A 24,743-nucleotide genomic window follows, 5' to 3' on the forward strand; every position below is an offset into this window, starting at 1 on the left:
TGATAGTGCAGAGAGAAATTGAGGAGGGGAGATAGAGAGGCACAGAGACAGAGACAGACCTGCTTCACCGCTCCTGAAGCTGCCCCCCTTCCCTTCCTCAAAGGACATTTATGCATGATGATGTTTGTAGTCAACTGGGTGTGCCACCACCTGGTCCCTTGAACCATTTTTATTTTTATTTATTTTCTTTACCCAAGCATTGCTCAACTCTGGCTTATGGTGGTGTGGGGGATTGAACCTGGGACTATAGAGCCTCAGGCATGAGAGTTTCTTTGCACAATCATTATGCTATCTACCCCCACTCTTTAACCCTTTTTAAATGTTGCCTTTCATGTCTTTATTCTTTTCTCTCTCTCCCTCTTTCTTTCTTTCTTTCTTTCTTTCTTTCTTTCTTTCTTTCTTTCTCTCTTTACCAGAGTACTGCTCAACTCTGGTTTATGGTAGTGCAGGGGATTGAACCAGGGACTTCAGAGCCTCAGGCATGAAAGTTTCTTTGCATGACTATTATGTTATCTACCCCTGCCCTTAATTTCCTTTTTCAATTTCAGTGTGTACTTATATTTGGTATAACTTCTTGGTATAGTATTTTCATAAAAAAAGACACATATAGACCAATGGAATAGAATCAAAGGTCTAGAAATATTTCCACACCTAACTATTCAATAGCTAGGAACACAAAACAGGAAAAACAAATTAAAAAAAATTAAGGAAGTGTCATCCTCGGAAAGAACAAGTAGAGAAGTCTGCATTTCTCCCCCTCCCCTTGATGGGGGGGGGAGTCATGGTCCAGTGTGTTGTTATAGGAGGACATGGGAACGGCAAGGCCACAATTCCCAACAATTCCCTACAATTCCCAAGCCACACCTGTAATCACTCCCACTTCTGGGTGGTGCCCTTTCTTCCTGAACAAGTGGAAGGAGAGACCCAGGAAAAAGCAATGAGAGTGCGCAGATACCTGTGACATCCTCAGTAACACCCTCCCACCCCTACCCCAGGTGCTTCTGGGAGGACAGGGCCCACAGGCTGCCCATCAGGAGAACCACTTTCTGAAAGGAGCTGCCTTCCTCCTGGGAGATGGAGTGAAAGCTGAGGGGGAAATCCAAAGAACTGTAACTCTAAATCTTATTTCATCTTGGCAGATGCCCACGCCAGACACAATGCAACCATTGTGAGCCCAATAGGATTACTGAGGGGAACAGAACCAAGAGGCTCCTCGACCCCTCAGGGGGAGCCCAATTCTACCACCTTTATTGCCCCCCAACCCAGTTTTCTGTGACTCCCTGTCATTTCTCCTTCTGGAATCCAGGTGCAATCATCAGCTGTTCTGCCCCTTAAGTCAGGGTGACAGAAGAACTGAGTGAGAGGGCCCCTGCTCACTGCACATGGACCTGAACCTGCTCAGGACCTCTGGATCTACAGTCCATGCCGAAATGAAGTGTGGTTAGAAATGTGCAACACTGCACAGCTTGGGGGTTGGGGTGGGGGAGTAGTGCTAGATAGCATGATGGTTATGCAAAGAGACTCTGTTGCCTGAGGGTCCAAGTCCCAGGTTTAATCTCCCACCCTACATAAACCAGAGCTGAGCAGTACTCTGTTAAAATAAAATAAAATAAATCTTTACATATGTGTGTGTGTGTGTAACTATATAGACAGATGTATATGCCATGCTGAACCTACCAATTTCACATCAGAGCTTCAAATACAAGTAAAAAAGACAAACTCATGTTTTTTATTTGATAAGAGAAACAACAAATACACTACCATCTCCAGGTCAGATCAGAAGCAATACTGTTTTGCTTGAATGTAAGTTCCACATGTCCTTCTTGGGGAAGTTCTTTGGCAGCTCCTTCCTGACATGGCCTCTTTCATTCGTTCAGCTGGCAGAGCAAAGCTGACCCCTTGGCAATCCAGTAATCATTGGACCGCTTGGAAGGCAGGAGGATGGTCACCACAAAGTTGGTTGAATGACCTGTTTCAGGGCATAGGGAAAAAACATAACTACTTTCACAATCCCTCCTTTTTTGTCTGGTCTTGCACACGTATGATCCCACTGGTCACAGACTGATTTTTGAAAGGTTTTTCTTATTAAATGCCTGTGGAAGAGTGACCAAGACGGACAGATACCACAGCACTGCCCTGTCACCTAAAGAGGTTCCCCTGGAGCTGGGGTTCCTGCCTGGGGCTTCTCACTTGGTAAGGCCTAAACCTGGAGCTATTTGCCAGCTCCTTGAAACTGGCATTTATTCAAATGAGATTTTCTAAATGAAGATGCTAACTATAGGGAGTCAGGCTGTAGCCCAGTGGGTTAAGCACATGTGGTGCAAAGTGCAAGGACTGGCGTAAGGATTCTGGTTCGAGCGAGCCTCAGGCTTCCCACCTGCGGGGAGTTGTTTCACAAGCAGTGAAGAAGGTCTGCAGGTGTCTCTCTTTCTCTTCCCCCTTTCTTCTCCTCCTCTCTTGATTTCTCTCTGTCCTATCCAACAACAATGACATCAATAACAACAACAATAATAACTACAACAAGAAACACATATAGCAGTCGATGAAACTGCTCGATTCACCATCAGTGGATTCAATTTAATATGCTATAATCTCCATCCTAAACATGGCCGAGCCATCTACACCAAATCGTGTCTTGCGGACGTTTACCATACGTCCTCTTCGACCTTCTACGACTCCATTATTATTGGAACTATTCAGCTCGTCAACGTATATAAGCCTCCCAGTGCCTCATGGGATAATGAGGTCCTGCCTAGCCCGAATCACCCAGCCGTTTATGTTGGAGACTTTAATAGTCATCACCAAGACTGGGGATATTCCTCCACTCGTGCTGACGGCTCTATCTTAGCCAACTGGGCTTCAGCAAATGACCTCTCCCTATTATACGATCCCAAATAGCCAGGCTCTTTTCACAGTGCTAGATGGAATAAAGACTCATCATCTGACCTGTGCTGGATTAGCACAGTCAACGGCCAAGCCTTTCCCGCTATGAGACAAGTTCTCAAGATCTTCCCGCACAGTCATCACCGCCCAGCTATCATCCACATTGGTCTCCAGCTCCCACTGATTCTGTGCTCAGAGAAACTAAGATGGAACTTTCGGAAAGCAAACTGGCATCTGTTCAGTGATCTTACCAACAAATCTATTCCTGCAATTCCAATTAACTCTATCCCCTCTGAAGATTCCTACAGGCGCTTCCGCCAAGCCATCTTCAAAGCAGCTTCCCAAGCCATTTCTCGTGGGAGATGTGCTAACTATACGCCTTGTCTTGATGCTGAATGTGAGCAACTACTAAAGCAGTATGATGAGTCGGGCGACCCAGATGTGGCTGACCATCTCATTGCCTCCCTGGATGCAGCACGCCAAGCCCGCTGGCAACAACTCACGGAAAGTCTGAACTTCACCCACTCAAGTAGGAAGGCCTGGAAGCTTCTTCACAGACTGGGTGCCGGTAGCCAACCCCCTCCCGTCTCCCATCCTCCTGTATCTCCAAACTCAGTGGCCAGTCACCTAACTCAAGTTGGACGTGCTAAGATCGACCCAGTCTGGAAAAGAGAAATTTCCCATGAGTGGTCATCCCACTTCCGGTTATCTTGTCCATCTCCAAAACTCTCTCCCTTTACATTGTCTGAACTGGAAGACGCTTTGAAGAGGGTTAAACTGGGAACGGCTGCTGGCTATGATAACATCACCCCAGAACTCATTCTTAACCTGGGCCCCGCGGCAAAGAAGTGGCTCGCTTCATTCCCGTCCCACATCTTGGAATCTGAGTCTATGCCCAAAGTTTGGCGTCGTGCGAAGATTATAGCGGTTTTAAAACCAAAGGAGGACCCAACACTGGCCGCCAGCTATAGACCAATTTCTCTCCTCTCCGTGTGTTACAAACTCCTTGAGAGGCTGCTTCTGTCACGTATTTCTCATCTTACAGAGAAATTCCTATCACCCGCCCAGGCTGGTTTCCGCCCAGGAAGATCTACCTGCGAACAAGCCCTGGCCCTCTCAACTTACATTGAAAATGGATTCCAGAAGAATTTAAAGACGGGTGCTGTCTTTGTTGATCTCACAGCAGCCTATGACACGGTCTGGCACCGTGGTCTCCTGGTCAAGATCTCAAGATGCCTGCCCCCATGGGTGGCCAACACTATATCGTTTCTTCTCCAAAACAGAAGATTCCGGGTACATCTGGGTGACAAGTCTAGCAGATGGAGACTTGTCTCAAGTGGCCTCCCCCAGGGCTCTGTTCTGGCTCCTACGCTATTTAATATTTACATCAATGACCTCCCAGAAACTTCTTCAAGGAAGTTCATCTACGCCGATGACATCTGCTGTGCAACTCACGCATCCAAGTTCGACATCCTCGAGGAAACACTCACGAAAGACATGTCTCTGATATCTGATTACTGTAAAAAATGGCGACTAATTCCTAGCACTGCAAAAACGGTATCATCTGTTTTTCATCTACACCATGCCTCTGCCTTGCGTGAGCTTAATGTGCAGCTTGGTGATACGAGAATCCGGCATGAAGCCCAGCCAGTCTATCTTGGCGTTACTCTCGATCACACTCTGTCATTTCACGAACATCTCATAAAAACTGCAGCAAAGGTGGGCGCGAGGAATAACATCATTGCAAGACTGGCCAGCTCCTCATGGGGCGTGAGCGCTTCCACACTACGATCATCATCTCTGGCATTATGCTATTCCACTGCAGAATACTGTGCCCCAGTATGGTTCCGTAGCCCCCATGTCCACTTGGTCGATTCCAAATTATATTCCTCCATGAGGATAATTTCTGGAACCATCCGTTCCACCCTGGTTCCATGGCTGCCAGTTCTTAGCAACATCACCCCACCAGATATTCGTCGGGATGCGGCATCATCTAAGTTCATTTCCCACGTCTACGCTCGACTGGATCTGCCAATATACGTGGATATCTTCGCCCACCCTGTCCAACGCTTGACGTCTCGTCACCCAATCTGGTCCCCTATGCCTACACTGAACTTCTCTGTTCCAGTCTCTTGGAAACAGAGCTGGCAGTCAGCTGAGGTAAAGAACAAACACCTCATCACAGACCCCTGCAAGCGTCAACCCAGCTTTGACCTAGCACATTATGATTGGGCCCTCCTCAATCACTATCAAACAGGCCATGGCCAGTGCGCCGCTATGTTCCATCGCTGGGGAGCCAGAGACGACCCGAACTGCCCCTGCGGCTCCAGACAGACTATGACCCACATAGTCAACGACTGCCACCTCTCCAGATTCAAAGGAGGTCTCGAAACTTTACATCAGGTTCAACCTGATGCTGTTGACTGGCTACGGAAGAAGGGCAAACGCTAGAAGAAGAAGAACTACAACAATAAAACAACAAGGGCAACAAAAGGGAATAAATAAATAAATAAATATTAAGAAAAAAGAATACAAAACTATTGGCCACAGGTGGTCATAGATAACTATATATATATATATATATATATATATATATATATATATATATATAAACTGTAATCCCTGGGGCAACGAAGAATAATTAAAAATATTTCTGTTACAAAGAGCATCTGGGTATCTTAAAAGGGAAAGGGCCAAGAGTTCTCTAGCTTGGTGCTTTGTGCTTTGTAAAAGAAGATGTTATTTGGCCCTGTCAGTATCTAAAAATACAAAGATGTTCAGATACCACAAAACACAATGAGGTCAGGTATTATTACTATAGATGCTAACCATTGAATTATCATAGGAAACAAACACCCAACTAAACTTGTTATAATAAATAATAATAATAAAAAATTATTGCTAATTAAAAATTATATTTATTTGTTTATTTTCCCTTTTGTTGCCCTTGTTTTCATTGTTGTAGTTATTATCATTGTTGTTACTGATGTTGTCGTTGTTACATAGGACAGAGTGAAATGGAGAGAGGAGGGGAAGACAGAGAGGGGGAGTGAAAGATAGATACCTGCAGACCTGCTTCACCGCTTGTGAAGCAAACCCCCCCCCCCCCGTAGGTGGGGAGCTGGGAGCTCCAACCGGGATCCTTACACTGGTCCTTGCACTTAACCCACTGCACTACCACCCAACTCCCAATTATTGCTATTTTAAAGTCTTTCTCAGACTGTAAGAAACCCCTTGTACTTCTTTTCTCTTCTTTCTTTCTTTTCTTCTCTTTCTTTCTTTCTTTCTTCCTTCCTTCCTTCCTTCCTTCCTTCCTTCCTTCCTTTCTCTTTCTTTCTTTCTTTCTTTCTTTCTTTCTTTCTTTCTTTCTTTCTTTCTTTCTTTCTTTCTTTCTTTCACCAGAGCACTGTTCAGCTCTGGTTTATGGTGGGTGATATGGGGTACTAGACTTTGGAGTCTCAGGCATGAGAGTCTCTTTGCATAATCATTATGCTATCTAACCACCACCCCCCTTTAGGTTCTCTTCATACCATGACTGCTCACCGAAATCCTGTCTTTTAATCACTATCCTTTGCATTTTCTTTAAATCCTCATTTATCCTAGTCCTGGAAGCTCTAGGACTATGCCCATACTTCTCAATATTTTTTCTCTGATCCCTTACTGCCATACCACCTCTGTTGACTTCAACCAAATCACTACCAGTGCTGCTATCCCACATTATGCTGCTACTGAAATCTTATGGTGGACTCTAACCAGAGATACCGAGCCTGAGATGTTAATTTTGCAACTCTTCCAACCTGGTGAGATCTTTCCTAACACATGGGAACTACCTGCATCCACTTTAGATGGCATGTCATCTAACAAAGTTACAGATGCTAGATAGAGGCTGGGGTTTAGGGTACTGGGTACAGGTGTACATGTATCCATATACAAGGGGCAATTATATAACTCAAAGTCAAGGTACTCAATAGTTCTCGGTGATGAGGCTTAGACCTAATAAACCTGGAATCCTAGTTGAAGTGCCTAAAGAAGATATTAATTGACTAGACCTAAGCCAAATTATCTTGGAAATCTAGTAGAAAGGCCCAAAGAAGATATCCCAAAAAACTAATTCTGGTTGGGTTCAACAAATAACACTTAATGCTTAAACAACTGGGAGAAACTCTAAGGTCATCAGATAAAGAGAGGAATACAAAAACTGGATAAAGGTAAGAGACTGGCTCACTTAATAATGGGCCTTTTTTGTCAATATCATACCACCTCACCATCTGGGGCCCTAGTTAGGGAATCCTTGGATTTACACACAAATATCATGGACCTAGACCTCTAATGGCTCCCTCTCTCCACCACCACTGATCACTTCCATTATGAATATCATTAGAGGCACTCTTGTGGGCCTTCTCAGGACCTTGCCTTCTCCATAAAGTAGTGATGGTAGGGACTTCCCCAGTTTCCGAAGGGAGGCTGGAGTATTCTGCCCTGCCACTCAAGGAAGACTGGTCCTTAAATGAGTGCAGCCTGCAATATTCTCAGCTGTGACCATGAACTGTGTGCTCAGACCAATAGGGACTCCAAGGTTACACAGGTTCTGGTGATATATATATGCCCTGGGTTGGGTGGATGGAGGTAAACAATTTTATCCATAGAATTTTTTCAAGAATGGGAGCTACTGTCTGCTGTAATCCAACTTTCTGCCCTTTTCTCTGCTGACACCATTTTCTCAGACAATATTTTTATCCAACTTCATGCTAGCTATCAAACTCAAGTAAAAACCACCATAGTTGTGGGTCCCTAGAAACATGCCTAAAATGGACTTCCTAGCTTTCTTCCACACTAAGATCCCTAATCTCATCTGCCCTGTTCCTATTTTTTGGTTCCATTTTGTCTGACTTTATATCCTGACACCTTGCAGACATCAAGTTGCAGACACTACCATGACACCATTCTGACTTCCCTGGACCAATGTGTCCTGGAACCTCACCTCTACTGAGCTCGATCCCCCACACCTATGGCATCTAATCTTTGACAAAGGGGCTCAGACTATTAAATGGGGAAAGCAGAGTCTCTTCAACAAATTGTGTCGGAAACAATGGGTTGAAACATGCAGAAGAATGAAACTGAACCACTGTATTTCACCAAATACAAAAGTAAATTCCAAGTGGATCAAGGACTTGGATGTTAGACTACAAATTATCAGATACTTAGAAGAAAATATTGGCAGAACTCTTTTCCACATAAATTTTAAAGACATCTTCAATGAAATGAATCCAGTTACAAAGAAGACTAAGGCAAGTATAAACCTATGGGACTATATCAAATTAAAAAGCTTCTTAACAGCAAAAGAAACCACTACCCAAACCAAGAGACCCCTCACAGAATGGGAGATCTTTACATGCCATACATCAGACAAGAGTTTAATAACCAACATATATAATAAAGAGCTTGCCAAACTCTACTGAGCTCTACCCAACTAGGGAAAGATAGAAACAGGCTGGGGGTATGGATAGACCTGCCAATGTCCATGTCCATCAGAGAAGCAATTACAGGAGCCAGAACTCCTACACCCTCAAAACAATTTTGATCCATACTCCCACTGGGGGAGAAGTGATAGGAGGAAGAGGATAAGAGGGCTCTGAACTCTGGCTCCATTAGGACCGGGAATGAGAGGCATTAAAAAGGGAGGGTCATTTGGATGTAGTTATAGAGTCATGAGTGGCTTGGAGGGGAAAAGAGGACTGGACCTGGAAGAAAAAGGGGGAAATTATGTACAAATATAGACAGATAGCTGTAGAGATGATAGCCCATGTTTGCAACCTTAGGAAAACTGCGGTGGCTTGCAATGGAGGAACTGGGGATTCAGAACTCTAGTGGTGGGAACAGTGTGGAATTTACCCCTGTTGACATGTAATTTTGTAAATCAATATTAAATCACTAATAAAAATTTAAAAATGAAATAAGATGTTAGAACAACATGACCCTTTAGGATCTGTGTATCTTTGCCTCTATATAAATTTAAATTTAAATTTTTTTTTTTGCAGAGTTATTGCTGGGACTCTTTGCCAGCACTATGAACCCACTGCTCCTGGCAGCCACCACCCCCAATTTTATTGGATAAAAGTGAGAGAAACTGAGAGGGAGGATAGACAGAGAAAGAGAGAAATACAGATACCTGCAGACTTGCTTCACTGCTTGTGAAGTGTCCTCCTGCAGATGGGAATCTGGGGGCTCAAACTGAATCCTTATGTGGGTGCTTGCATTTAGTACTATGTATGCTTAATCACCACCTGGCCCCCTTGTATAACTTAAAAATATATTTTTTAAATTTCTTTATTGGGGAATTAATGTTTTACATTCAACAGTAACTACAATAGTTTGTACATGCATAACATTTCCCAGTTTTTCATATAACAATACAACCCCCACTAGGTCCTCTGTCATCCTTCTTGGATTTGTATTCTCCCCACCCACCCACCCCAGCATCTTTTACTTTGGTGCAATATGAAAAAATATATTTTAACTAGAGTTCTGCTCAACTCTGCCAGAGGCTGAATTTGGGATCATGGAGCTTCAGGTATGAGAGTCTTTGCATAACTGCTATGCTGCTCTCTTATACATTCTGTGTAACCTTGTGAATTATTTTTCAAATTCTCTATAGTCTGGCAGTAGGTGTAGAATTGAGGTCTGGGTTGTTAGTGGGATTCAGTGGACAACTGGTAAGCTAAATGTTCCTTTATTCACTCCTCTATGTCTCTCTATCATTTGTCCATTCACAGTCCACCCTTTGTCCTATTCTTCAGTCAGACATTGGGGCTCTTCAGTGAGTATATGCAGTCACAAGTATTTTGTCCTTAGCTCTGAAGAGGTCTCTTTTGTAGTTTCTAAATTGAGAGCCTGAGTGAAAGGGGGCAAGTTCAAAGTGAGAGGAGGGTCTTAACCTTAAGATGGGGGATGCTATCTATATCTGGCATTGTACTAACAGCAAATCCCAACAGCTAAGAACACACGAGACAAGGTAAAATGTTGGGGGGCTGGAGGCACAGCTCACTTGGATACTGTGCTGCTTTGCTATCCATATGACTCAACCTAGAGACCAGCTCCCACCAAACTGCATAGAGCTTTGGTGTTGTGGTCTCTTTCACTCCTCCTCTCTGCCTCTACTGAAAATAATAAACAAATAAATTAGGACAATATCAAACTGAAAATCTTCTCCAGGCAAAAGGAACCATCATCCAAACAGAAAGATATGCTATAAGTGCTGAAGCAGGTCTGCAGGTGTCTGTCTTTCTCTCCCCCTCTCTGCCTTCCCCACCTCTCTCCATTTCTCTCTGTCCTATCCAACAATAATGACATCAATAACTACAACAATGTTAAACAACAAGGGCAACAAAAGGGAAAATAAATTAATATATAGTAAAATATATATTTTATTTATTTATTCATGAAAGATAAAGAACCAGACATTGCTCTGGTACATGTGCTACCAGGGATTGAACTAGGAACCTCATACTTGAGAGTCCAATGCATTATCCACTGGGCTACCTCCTGGACCATGAAAAAGATATTTATATGATATATGCCGTATTATCTAAAAAAGTAAAAACTTAAGTAACAGACAACAACAAGAGCCTCATTAAAAAATAGGAGAAAAACCTGAATAGATAATTACAAAGAAGATATTCAGGTGTCTAAAAGGCATGTGAAAAAATTGCTCTTGGGGGCCAGGTGGTGGCACATGTGGTTAAACACACTATAGTGTGCAAAAACTGGGGTTCAAGACCCTGGTTCCCACCTGAAGGGGAAAAATTCATGATTAAAGCCGGGCTGCAGGTGTTTCTCTGTCTTTTTCCTTCTCTATCTCTCCCTTTCCTCTCAATTTCTGTCTTTATCCAATAATAAATAAACAGAATTTTAAAAGGCTCTAAGTCACTGATTGTGAGAAAAGTACAAATCAGGCCAGTAATGAGATACCACCTCACCCTTACAAGAAGCTTACATAAAAAAACACAGAAACAGCAAGTAAAAAAAAGAAAAAGAAAGAAGAGAAAGAAATAAAAAGAAACAGTAAGTGCTGGCAAGAATGTGGAGAAAAGGGAACCCTTCTATAGTGCTTGTGGGAATACATGCTAGCACAGACCCTGTGGAAAACAGTTTTGAGACTCCTGAAAACATTAAAAGCAACCTAACATATGACCTAGTAATTCCTCTCCTAGGTATCTATTCAAAGACTACAAAAACACATATTCGAAAAGACTTCAGTACACCTATGTTTATGGCAGTGCCGTTTTTATTAGTCAGTGTTTGGGATCATCCTATGCAAATGGCTAAAGAAGTGATGGCATATGTACTATGCCAATGGAATACTAAACACTTGTAAAATAAAATGACACAGTCTTCTTTGCTACAATATGGTGGAACTAGAGAGAATCATATTGAGCAAAATAAGCCAGAAGGAGAAGGACAAATACCAGATGGCCTCATTCACAGATGGGCTGTAGAAACAAAGCAAAGGACAACAGAAGGTGAATCGTCAAGGACTATGGTCTATCATAGCAGATTTTGAGACTCACAAGAGGGAAGAGACTACTAAGGAGAAGTTGGGGACCTCAGTCTCTGTGCAGGAATAAGATGATGGTTTGGTAGAGGGTGAAATGCACTGACACTGATCTAGGGGAAGTTTGGAAATGTACCCCTGTGACAACAAAATTCTGTAGATCAGCATTTCGTCAACACAGTGATATTGGAGTTGAAAAAAATAAATTGCTTTCTCTTGTCAAAAAGACAGAACTTCTGCTGAGAATTTGGTGGTGGGTGTGGAGCTATACACTGTAATCTTATGATCTTGTAACCCACGATTAATCACAAATTAGAAAAATGGTTAAAAAAAAAAAAGACAGGGGTGGGGGTAGAAAGCATAATGGCTATGCAAAGAGACTCTCATGCCGGAGAATTTAAAAATCAGGTTCAGTCCCTCAAACCACCATAACCCAGAGCTGACCAGAGCTCTGGTTAAAAAAAACAAAAGGGAGTTGGGCAGTAGCGCAGCGGGTTAAGTGCACATGGCACAAAGCACAAGGATCCTGGTTCGAGCCACTGGCTCCCCAAGTGCAGGGGGGTTGCTTCACAGGCAGTGAAGCAGGTCTGCAGGTGTCTGTCTTTCTCTCCCCCTCTCTGTCTTCCCCTCCTCTCTCCATTTCTCTCTGTCCTATCCAACAATGACAACACCAATAATAACAACAATAAAACAACAAGGGCAACAAAAGGGAATAAATAAAGGTATAATCAATTTTTTAAAAAAGAATTTCTGTTGAAATTTTAGCCACTGGTAAGAAGACTGGCATGATTCAATCATAAATGGGCAAAAGGTTTGAAAATATATTTCATCAGTGAAGATAAGATATAACAAGTAAGAATAATAAGCATAAAAAAAGATGTCCCAGCTTCAATTCTGGGTATCACTATATGCCAGAGCTGAGCAGTGCTCTGGTGAAAATAAAGATGGTTAATATCTTTAGAGAACTACAAATTAAAACCATAGTTCCATTCCTTTTCCATCCTATCCCATCCCACCCCTTCCCATCCCACCCCATTTCTCTCTATTCACCTGTCATTCCAAATTTAAAAGACTGACCACATTCTGGTGGTGAGGATCTGGAACCCTCATACACTGCTGGTGGGAATGTTTTAATGATATGACCATTTTGGTAAAACAGCTGACTGTTTATTTAAAAAGTTAAACATAGGTACCACAACATTCACTTACTATGTAAGTAAGACACTATATGTCATAATAAAAGTATAAATATACATAAAAACATGTGCAAACCAATACTAACTTAAAATATCTTCTCATGCATTTTTTTTTAGGTTTGTCAGAGGAACAAGAGAATCAGGCAATTGATAAGGATACTTACTTCAGTTCTGTGTAACACCCTTAGAGAACATACTTTAACTCAGGACATCACTAGAAACATTTTTATAGGGAGCCAAGCAGTGGCACACCTGGTTAAGTGCACATAGTAAAAGCACAAGGACCTGCTCAAGGGTCCCGGTTTGAGCCCCTGGCTCCTGATCTGCAGTGGGGTCGCTTCACAAGTGGTGAAGCAAGTCTGCAGGTATCTATCTTTCTTTATCAGTTTATTTCCTCCTCTCTCAATTTCTCTCTGTCCTATCCAATAAAATGGAAAAAATGGCCACCAGGAGTAATGGATTCATAGTGCTGGTGCTGAGCCCTAGTGATAACCCTTTCTGTATTCTCATTCATCAAGAAAGAAATGAAGTTCCTTATGCACTGGCCTCATTCTTTTATGTTGTCATGTAGAAATTCAGTTTCAAATTATTATTAAAATCATTTTTATGGTCAGACATCAGAGGGTTTAACATACGTGTGTGGGTATGTATATTTTAATTAGTGAGTCAGTGTGTTTTAATTAATCACCTCACTGAGGAAATGCTAATTACAAGACTCATCACAGGGGTGCAGCTTTGCATCTCCCCAAATTTAGGGTCAGCACACCTCACACCCAAACCCAGATTGCCCTCCCGTCCCCCTAAGGCCCTAATTCCAGTGGAGATTTAGAGACACTGTATGTCATAAACTGTCTATCACACCTTCCCATGTAGGTGGTAATTGGTTGCATGTACAATTCTGGCTCAAAGTTGCTTTTCCTCAGCCATTTGAAGAGGTTTCTCTGTTATCTTTATTTGTAGTGTGGATAATGAGTGATGTCTAATACCAATTTGATTCTCATTATCAGGAATTTTATTTCTTGCATATTCATTTTATCTGTTTGTTTTGAGGATTTTATTTATCTCTGTTAGTCTTGACAAGTACTTCAGTACATTTTGATTTTGTTTAAGATTTGATTATTTATTTGATGTATATATTTATTTTATCATATTTTATTGCTGTCAGGGTTATCTCTAAGGCTTGGTGCCAGCACTACAAATGGACCCCACTCCTGGTAGCCATTTGTTCCTTTTTCCCTTCCCTTCTTTCTAATTTTTACTGGATAGGACAGAGAAAAATTGAGAGGGGAGGGGAAGATAGAGAGGGAAAAAGGGAGATACCTGCAGACTTGCTTCACCACTTGTGAAGTGGACCTTCTGTAGGTATGGATTTGGAGGCTTGAACCCAGGTCCTTGTGCTTGGTAATATGTGCATTTAACCAGGTGCACCATCACCCAGCCCCCTGATGTATTTATTTTTGAAAAATCATTCCTACCTCTTTGTGATCTGAGTGTTCCTTCAAATGTCATCACTTCCCCATTATTTCTACTTTTCTCCTTCCTGATCACCTACAAGATACATGCTGGGAACTTTTTTCCCCTCATAGTGCAACTTCAATTTTTTCAAAATGTGTCCTGCCAGATTGATTTTGAGGGATTTCCTCAGCTAATTTTTTTTTTTCTGTCTAACAGTATATATGCAGTTCTTTCACTTATCTCCAGATAAGTGGTTTTCTTTCTGTTTCTTTCTTTCTTTCTTTCTTTTTTTAATTTCTTCAAGGTACAAATCCCAGTTTCAGGTCCACCCAGATCTCCTTTTCTGCAGCAATGCAAATGGCATGTCATTTATTAATTTACTTTGAAATCCATTTTCTTTATTATGCCTCAATAAGTTTAGTGAGTGACATAGAGAAACTTTGGCATTTCTACAACCCATCATTTTGAAATTAGAAGTGATTGATTAATAATTTAATCAATTAAAAAAATGAAAAATTTGCTTTCTAATATTGATGAATAAAACCAAGCATGACTTTCATAACATTGGCCCATAGTAGTAAATGAAAGTGAACTTAGATAAGCTAGAAAGAAGGAGAAGTATGGGGTGATCTCACTCATGGGCAGAACTTAAGAAACAAGAAAAGAGAGGGGAAATATAAAATAAAATGTGGACTGGTTTTGTGTATTGTACCAAAGCAAAGGACTCTGGGCGAGGAGGAAAGAGAGAGAGGTGAAGAGGGGAAAAAGGGCTTTCAGTTCCTGGTGTATGGTGATGGATCTAATTTTGTAGATACTTATCTTGGTGAGATGAGAAATTGCACCCATGTGCCAACAACTGTATTGTAAACCATTAAGCTCCCAATAAAAAATGGAGGAGGAGGAAGAGGAGGGGGAAGGGGAGGGGGAAAGCAAACTTAAAACATTCTAGTTTAGCTAAGTGACCCTGTCACTCTTTATACTTTACACTTTAGCTTTTGGATTTTGGTGGTGGTTTGAATTTGGTCATTATTTGTACCTGTTTTAGAAGATCCTCACCTGTGGTTGACAGTGTGCCTGCTCGGGCCCCTGTTTTATAAAGTGGAGAGTGGTAAAGTGTTGGGTTTGGCTCATAGTTTTGTTGAGGTTCAAAGTGGACCACAGGCAGCATGGGATTCATCTGTCCAGGCAATGCATCTTCAATCACCATCTCCATATCATCCCACCGAGAAGCATCCATGAATACCCCATGGACGAGAACACCATCTTCAGGAGAGGGCAACTGAAAGATAGCCCCAAGTTTATAGGTGAGAAGAAAAGGGGTGAGCTGTGACAGCCTTCTCCTATGTCCCCTGCAGAAAACAGTTAATTCTAAGAGTCACTCTGTAGATTGCTGTTACAGCTCATGTTTTTGATATCAACAGACTACAACAGTAAAATGACTTTGTTCCTTAGTTTCATATCAAATTCCTTTTCACACTCCACCAGGGTATCTAACAGAGAATACCCCTGAGAGACCCATTTTGGAATTTCAGGTGCTCTCATTTCATGACGCTAGCTTTACTTTTCATTATTATTTTTTTTATTACCTTTATTTATTGGATAGAGTCAACCAGAAACTGAGAGGAAGGGGGAGATAGAGAAAGAGAGAGACAGAGACACCACTTGTGAAGCTTTCCCCTTGTAGGTGGGGACCAGGGGCTCAAACCTCTGGTCCTTGTGCATTGTAACATGTGTGCTCAACTAGGTACGCCACCACCTGGCCCCTGCTTTTCAAGACTGGGACTACCATCTACTATAGTTAGTGACATCTTTCAAGAATCTAGTTGTCTTGCTAAAAGACAGACTATAGATTTGCAGTATTTGTAGTGTGTTTGTGGAAAGTTCCCTATTTTGAAATGAGAAATTATGCTTGTTTTTTTGTTTAATCTAGTTAAAAAAAGGCGAGGTGGGAAAGTCGGGCAGTAGTGCAGCAGGTTAAGTGCAGGTGGAGGCAAAGCGCAAGAACCAGTGTAAGGATCCCGGTTTGAGGCCCTGGCTCCCCACCTGCAGGGGAGTTGCTTCGCAAGCAGTGAAGCAGGTCTGCAGGTGTCTATCTTTTTCTCTCCTTCTCTGCCTTCCCCTCCTCTGTCCATTTCTCTCTGTCCTATCCAACAATGATGACAATAATAACTACAACAATAAAAAACAAGGACAACAAAAAGGGAATAAATAAATAAATATTTTTTAAAAAAGGGTGGGGGAGGGACTCCTTTGTTCCTCATGTCCTGTCACCGCTGGTGTGTAATTTCTGCTCATTGTGGGTCTTGTGTCATTATTCCTTAAACACTGAGTGGATTTGACCAGTTCTGAGGTCTTAGATCTTTGGATAATTGGAGTTTCACATCTGTAGGCAGAAGACTAGGCAGTGTGGACATTAGTAGTGTGTCTTCATTAATGTGAGTATAAGAATGGTACTTCTGTCCACCTCCTTGCCTTCTTCTCTACCTTATTTTTTCTATTTATTTTATTATCTTTATTTTGGATAGAGAAAGCCAGAAATCAAGAGGGAAGGGAGTAACAGAGGGAGAGAGACATCTGCAACACTGGTTCACCACTCATAAATCTTTCCCCCTGCAGGTGGGGATGGGGGCTTGAACCCAGGTCCTTGTGCATTGTAACATGTGCATTCAACCAGGTGTGGAAGTACTTCACTTAAATAAAGATAAAATGAAATCATCACAAAACTATTCACTACAGTGTACGAATATATGGAGAGAGAAGGAGAGAAAGAGAGAGAAAGAGGAAGCAATATTCAGCCCTGGCCTTTGTCAGTTCACTGGGATGGAATGTGGGACCTCAGGCATACAAGTCCTGTGCTGTGCTGCTGACATGTCTCCCTAGTCACAGGACTCTTTTTAAGATCTTTAAAAAATATTTTTTGTTATCTTTATTTATTTATTGGCTAGAGACAGCCAGAAATTGAGAGCGAAGGGGGTAATAGAGAGGGAGAGAGACTCTTGCAACACTGCTTCACCACTCATGAAGTGAAGGACCTGCAGGTGGGGACTGGGGGCTCGAACCCGAGTCCTTGTGCGTTATAACTTGTGCACTCAACCAGGTACACCACCACCTCCACCTGGCCACTAAAAATATTTTATTTTAATGAGAGAGAGAGAGAGAGAGAGAGAGAGAGAGAGAGAGAGAAAGACAGTGAGAGAAAGACACAGTGAGAGATATCAGAGTACTGCTCAGCTCTGGCTAATGGTGGTACTGGGGACTGAACCTAGGACTTCAGAGCCTCAGGCAGGAAAGTCTTTTGCAGAACCATGTTGCTCTCTCCCCAGTCCAGGATTCTTTTGACATCAGTTTTCTTGGTGTATTATTGATGGCTATTAGATCATTAACTGTTTAACTACTCAGTCCTTCCAAGTGTAACTGTTGATCACAATCTTGATCTTAATCACCTAGAGGAACATTAGTTTAACACTTTTAAAACATTAGTAAAAATTTAAATGGGGTGGGGAATAGGTAGTATAATGCTTATGCAGGGATTTTCATGCCCGAGGGTCTGAAGTCTCAAGTTCAGTCACCTATACCACTATCAGGCCTGAGCAGTGCACTGGTAAAAAAAAATAAAAATAAAAAGTTGATGCTAACATTCCATCTCACCCCACCCCCAATTAAATCTGGATTAAAAAAAAAATCTCCGTTGGTGATTTTAAACTATAGTCAAGGTCACTTAAGTTCTACAGTAATGATTCTCAAACTCTAGTAGGTGAAAACTCCTAAGAGGATTTGTTAAAATACATAATTTTGGGTGTAAATCCAGAGTTTGATTCAGTAGGTCTCAAACCCTTGAAATATTCATTTTTTTTAAATAGTAGAAATGACCTTGATTAATTGCAAGAGGGTAAAGGAGAGAAGGGTACAACTGGTGTCATCTCCCAAAGACAATGTTGTGACTCCAAAATATACTTTCCTCATATTTGGGAGCTTCTTTCTGCCCTAATGCAGCTTTCTAGGCCTTTTTTCAACTCTGACACCATTTTCCCAGACAATAATTTTAGTCCACTGCATGTTAGCTATTAGGTTCAGGCAAAAAATTCTAAAGTCATGGGCCCCTTGAAACATATCTATAAAAGACTTCCTAGCTTTTTCCTACCCAGAAATTGTTAGTTTCATCTGCTCTACTCCTATCTTTGGGTTTCTGTTTCTCAAATATTTTGTCGTGTTTTATATCTTACCTTTCAGCCACCAAGTTGCAGACACTACCATAACATCAACCTAACTTTCCTTGGCAGACATCCTTACCAATGTACCCTGGAGCCCCACCTTCCAGAGCCCTACCCCACTAGGAAAAGACAGAAACAGGTTGGGGGTATGAATCCACCTGGCATCGCCCATGTCTAACAGAGAAGCAATTATAGAAGCCAGACAGACATTCCACCTTCTGCACCCCAAAAAGAATTTTGGTCCATACTCCCAGAGGGATCAAGAATAGGAAACCTTTCAATGGAGTGGATGGGATATGGAACTCTGGTGGTGGGAAGTGTGTGGAATTGTACCCCTGTTATCTCACAATCTTTTTTTTTTTAATTTAAGAAAGGACTAATTAACGAATCTTTTAAATCATTATTAAATCTTTTTAATCACAATCTTTTTAATCATTATTAAATCACTAATAAAATATGAAATATGCATTTCTAATAAATTTTCAGGCAATACCGATGTTGCTGGGCTAGAGAGCACCTCTCCAGAGCCTCTGTTCTAGAGAGAGTAAACTATACAGGCAAAGAGTCTGCCCTGCTTAGTGCATTCCTCTTACTAACATAATGTAGACATGCTATAAAAGGCTAGCACATCAGTTTTGTGAGGAAGCAACTGAGTGAGTGAAACATAGACCTTCAGTCTACGATGATATTCATTGAGGGAGCACCATACACTGGTTATGTGGCCCCTAAAGTTTCACTGAGACTAGAAAACCACTCTGAGGACTGTAAAGTCAATCAGCCGAATTTCACAAATAAGAACACTGAGGTATAGCTATGCTAATAATCATTCTAGTACACAGAACAGGCAAGGGGCAATGTTAGAATTTAAACTCAGGCCTGCTTGAGTCTGAAACCTTTGCTTTTAGTATTGTGCTACATTGCCTATGTAATAAGAAGAAATTACTATATAGGTATCTAAAAATAATAGTACTGTTTTAAAAAATATCTTTCAGGCGGGGGTACATAGCATAATAGTTATGCAAAGAGACTCTCATGCTTGAGGCTCCAAAGTCCCAGGTTCAATTCCCTGCACCACCATAAGCTAGAGCTGAGCAGTGCTCTGGTAAAAAAAAAACAAAAAAACTTTCTGGGGCTGGGTGGTGGCACACCTGATTAAGTGGCTGTACTACCATGCACATGGACCCATGTTCAAGACCCTGGTTCCTACCTGCAGGGGGGAAGCTTCGTGGGTGATGAAGTAGGGCTGTATGAATCTCTCTGCCTTTTTCTCTATGTCCCCCTCCCCTCTCAATTTCTCTCTGTTATATAAAATAAAATAAAGTTTAAATAAAAAAATCTTTCCTCTCCTGGGGAAATAAAAGGAAACAAAAATATTTATCAGAAGAACTATGTACACCTATGTGCATAGCAGCACAGTTCATAATAGCTCAAGCCTAGAAGCTATGCCCAATGACAGATGAGTGGCTAAGAAAGTTGTGGTATATGTACACAATGGAGTACTAACTCAGCTGTGAAAAAACTATGAAGTTATTTCTTTTGCTTCATTTTGGATAGAACTGGAAGGGATTATGTTAATGAGATAAGCCAAGAACATCGGGGCAGAGACTAGATGATCTCACTTACAGGTGGAATTTAAGAAACAAGGACAGAAAAGGAAAACAAAAAGGAACACTTGGACTGGGTGGGCTGTACTACACTCAAACAAAAGACTCTGGGGAAGGAGGAGTTGTGAAGGAGTGAAGAGGGCCTTGGGGTCTTGGTGGATGATGATGGAAAAGTTGAAGATCAGAATGTTTTGCAGATATCTATTACCGGGAACTGAAAAACTATACCAGGATGGGTGGTAGCTCACCTGGTTGAGTGCACATGTTAGTGTGCAAGGACCCAGGTTTGAGCCCCAGGTGCCCACCTACAGGGGGAAAGCTTTGCAAGAGGTAAAGCAGTGTTACAGATGTCTCTCTGTCTCTCTTCCCCTTCCCTCTCGATTTCTGGCTGTCTTTATCCAACAAATAAACAAAAATAATACACAAGAAAAGAAACTATGCCCATGTGTCAACAACTATACTGTAAACCATTTACCCGCCAATAAAAGGGAAAAAAAGAATAGTTACAGAAGTAATCCACAAAATAATATTATTATGAAAAAAATTCCTATGAATCAGACTAGGTAGTTCCCAGGTATTACTGCCAGTCAGAAGTCTGTCTCGGGGAAGTGAGTACTAACCTGCCCTTCGTTCTCTAGTATGTAGGAGGAGATAGGGGATTAGGGCAGGGTAGGCTGACTGAAGTTCTGAGTGACAGTGGGACAGTGCTTTGCTATAGCAGGGGCAGGAGGAGGGGGGGTACCTCTAGGTCCATGGGCAGGTCTTGTCCAAACTGCACTGTCTTGGCAGCTTCTGTGACAGCAGCTTGATCCCGGTAGACAGGAACCATGTTGTACTTGAAATTCAGCTCGTCAATAGGCAGGTTATATTTCCGAGCATGATTCTGAAGAGTTCCTGCAAATATGAAAATCAGGAAGTCTAGTTCTCCAAACAAAGCTATTACTGTTCAAACATAGACCTCACTTGTCTAACCAGACTGCTCCAAAGAGATAGCTTCCTCTTCATCCATAAGACCCAACCATTAACATCTGCTTGTGAACTGACCCAACAGCAGGAAGCCTGCAGATGTTGGGAGGGGTGGTGCCAGGACACATGGAAGTTTTGACTATGACTGTGAAGAGAGGGAGTCAAGCTAAGTCTAAATTATATTGCTCTGCTGTACAGAGGGAGGGAGACCTGTCAGTAAGGTGTTCCAGCATTTGAAAATCTTTTCCCACTTGTCTTGTATGAGATTTATTTATTTATTTAGGTAGTTTCCTAGGATTCACCACTCCAGGCTAACTTTTTCAGAGAGGCAGAGAAGGAGGGGGGGGCGGGAAAGGACACATTGAGGGCCTGGTGGTGGTGTACCTAGTTAGGCGCACACAGTATAAGCACAGGACCCATGAAAAGATTGGGGTACGAGCCTCTAGCTCCCCACCTGCAGGGGGGATGCTCAACAAGTGTTAAAGCAGGTCTCTCTCTCTGCCCCCATCTTCCCCTCCTCTCTCAATTTCTCTATGCTCTATCCAATAAAAAGGGGGAAAATGGCCACCAGGAGCAGCACTGAGCCCCAGCAATAACAGAGAGAGAGAGAGAGAGAGAGAGAGAGAGAGAGAGAGAGAGAGAACAAGACAACATTGAAGCTTCCTTCAATGCTGTGGGGGCCATGCACATAGCAAAACAGCACACTATCCAAGTGAGCTTTTTTGCTGACCAGTAGTACATATTACATTGTGGGTAAGATAGGCTCTAGTAGACCAGAAGCCTCACTTACCCTCCCCCAACACCAGCCCCCAAGACTTCTAAACCAAAATCACCACAGATTACTTTGAGGGATATCAGGAGTTTTTTTTTTTTTAATCAAGAGAAGAGGGGAGATAAGAGAGGGAAAGAGACAGAGAGACACCTGCAGCCCTGCTTCACCACTCATGATGCTTTCCCTCTGCAGGTGTGGAAGCTGGGGTTGAACCGGGCTCCTTGTATGTTGTAACCTGTGCACTCAGCCAGGTGTGTTACCACCTGGCCTCTTAGGATTGTTTTTTAGAATGAAGGATGCTGTCCAGAGCTGGGACTAGAGCAGACAGATGGCAACAGTGCCCTTGAGCACAGGCCACATGTGGAACTGAGGTGCACTCTGTGCTTGTGAGGCAGCAGTATTTATATAACCTGATCAGAGGGTCCAGGGCTAGTTTCTAGACAAACTGCTGTTTCTGCTGTCCTTTCCTCTGGCAAACAAGGAAGAAGAATGGGCTCTGTTGGACAGGCCAATAATCAACACACATTAGCAGCCCTAGCACCTTCATAGTTGCTAGAAACCTACAGCATAACATTTTTTTCTTTCTTTCTTGATTTTTTTTTTTTGAAAATACTAATACCTGTTAGAAATCCTTGAGGAAAGAAGAAACCGGAGATCCAGAAGGATTTAGGCTGTCCTCTTTTGAGCCACAACTAAAAAAGAGAAATGTTATGCCATAACCTTTTCTTTTCTTTTTTTTTTCCTAAAGTGGAATTTGTCAATTTAAATCAAGGTGTATGATACTTTGGAAGACTCCTTAGGAGGCAGAATCTAAACCAATTCGAAGTTGGTGAACAGTTCTGTTCTTATAGTCAGCTTATCACTGGTTCTTCACCTACAAGCCTGACCATAGTCCAGAAGCTGGTAATGACAGGGGGCACAGAAAAGGGAGACACTCTCACCTAGAAGTCTTGACTCTTGTTATATTGTTTTTATTTTTAATTAATTAATTAATGGTTAGAAACAGAGAAAAACTGAGAGGGGAGGAGGAGATATAGAGGGAAAGAGACAGAGAGACACCTGCAGCTCTGCTTTACCACTTGTGAAGTTTTCCCCCTACAGGTAGGGACCAGGGGCTGGAATTGAGGTCCTTGCGCATGTCATCACCTGGCCTGTCATATTGTTTCTATATTTCAAAGTAGAGTAGCATGAACAAGCCTGAAATACAAGTGTGGCCTAGAATTAAAGTGGAATGTGGAGATAAGGGGCCAGGGCAAACTATATCATAACTGCTGTAAGGTATTTATTTATTTATGTATTTATTTATTTATTTAAAAGAGGCAGAATCAAGAGGGAAGGGGTAGGCAGAGAGGGAGAGAGAAAGAGAGACAAATGCTTTCTTGCTTCACCACTCACAAAGCTTCTCCCCTGTAGGTAGGTCCTAGGGACTTGAACCTGAGTCCTTGAGCAATGTCACATGCACGATTACTGGGTGTGCCATTATCTGACCTCCTCACAAGGCCTTAAAAATGATGACCTTCTGGAAACTTCTATGTCTTTGGGTTCAATGGCTGTGGAACTTTCAGTTAACTGGGACTTCATAAGGACCTTCAGACCAACTGTGTTGGCAGATTCGTCAAAACTCAAAGAAGGGACTTTTCTTACATCTACAAATGAAGTCCTCAGAATAAGGTCTTTGACCCACGATGCCAGTGGTTTCAAGGAAGGGTAGGCTGTGTTGGACCACAGAGAAGGAACCTGGTTGTTGAGGAAACTGTTATACACTTTTTCCATCTCTTCTGACATCACGACAAATCCAGCAATGGCTTTGTTGAGCGTTTCTAGAGAAGTCTGAAAGAACAAATATATATATATTTAAATGTATTTCTCAAGAAGGAATAACTTTCATTTACTGGTGGCTGTGCTGCTTTGGCCTCTTGAAGAGCCTGCTGGCTGGGTTCTATTTCTTTTGCTGCTGGGTTAGACCCTCGAATCTTTTACACATTTTTACAACATGACCATAGGGATAGAGTATAAGACCTGGGATGGGGGTAATTTTGGCAATTAGTAGCAGAATTCAATGAGGTGGAAGGAAGGGAAGCAGGAGAAATGTACCCTGAAGGCTGGAGAAATAGTTCTGAGAAATGCTACTCACTGTTCAACTCTTCTCTATGCAGAAGGACACAAAGGTTGATGTTCAGTGATTTATGGACCAGGGTAGGGGTGATGAGATGATAAAGGAACTGCCTAATGCTACTGGTCAACTCTGTCCTGGGGGGCCTTAAAACCCTAGTAGTTACAGCAGAAATGGGGAGATTCTTAGATGAAACTACTCTGATTTTAGAGAGTGTCCTTAAACTGGAAACACTTTTCTCAGACATGCCTTTTAGCCTCCTCTCACCTCAACAAATGGCAGGCAAAAGTTCCGAGAAACACGGGACTAGCAGCAGCAAAGGGTCGAGGAGAGAATTTGTCACCCAGCTAAAGATGGGGCAGGGCACAGACATGACTATGATCCTCATGAACTCTGGGTTTGTGAAAACTACTGCCATATATCAGGAAGGTATTATAGGAAGATTCTAGATTCCAAATTTCTCTTCATTTAAAACCAAATCAAACTAAACCAAACCAAACCATATATACATGGTTCTAGACAGGAATATGTGGATAAAAAAGGATAAAGACAACTTAGATAATACTAATAGAAAAAGGTAGCAGAAAGCTTATATAAATACAGGCAGAGGTGGCATAGTGGATAAGATGTTGGGCTTTCAAGCATGAGGTCCTGAGTTCAATCCCTGGCAGCATATATACTAGAGTGATATCTGGTTCTTCCTCTCTTATAATATCCCTCTCATTAATAAATAAAATATGAAAAAAAGAAAACACAGCTAACATACAGGTGGGCTAAAGGTATTGTCTGGGGAGATGGTGTCTCAGTTGGAAATAGGACTAGAGAGCTGGATCAGGGAAGAGAGTAGCTCCCAAATATGGGAAAAGTATATAAATACTGTAAAATCTGTAAACCCCACTGATTTGATCTGGGGCCCATATTCAGCACAGGAGGCTATGTAACCTCTGCATCCCTGTAGGTCTGAGCTTGCATTCTGTGGTCATAGCTAGGAG

At 42.0% G+C, this 24,743-nt stretch overlaps 1 protein-coding gene across 1 annotated transcript in view; it reads right to left on the reverse strand.

Moving 5' to 3' along the window:
* Positions 1 to 1,708: 1,708 nt before the first annotated feature.
* DNAH6 (dynein axonemal heavy chain 6) overlaps positions 1,709 to 24,743 on the reverse strand; it is a 307,800-nt gene continuing 284,765 nt past the window's right edge. The window contains exons 72-76 of the mRNA XM_060187710.1: positions 23,283 to 23,468; positions 22,258 to 22,330; positions 20,643 to 20,794; positions 15,142 to 15,364; positions 1,709 to 1,969 (exon numbers count right to left, since the gene is read on the reverse strand). Coding sequence (XP_060043693.1) covers positions 1,866 to 1,969; positions 15,142 to 15,364; positions 20,643 to 20,794; positions 22,258 to 22,330; positions 23,283 to 23,468 — 738 coding nt within the window. The 3' untranslated portion in view covers positions 1,709 to 1,865. The remainder of the gene's footprint in view (positions 1,970 to 15,141; positions 15,365 to 20,642; positions 20,795 to 22,257; positions 22,331 to 23,282; positions 23,469 to 24,743) is intronic.

The sequence above is a fragment of the Erinaceus europaeus genome, chromosome 3 (assembly GCF_950295315.1).
Source record: "Erinaceus europaeus chromosome 3, mEriEur2.1, whole genome shotgun sequence".
In the NCBI taxonomy this organism is placed as follows: Eukaryota; Metazoa; Chordata; class Mammalia; order Eulipotyphla; family Erinaceidae; genus Erinaceus; species Erinaceus europaeus.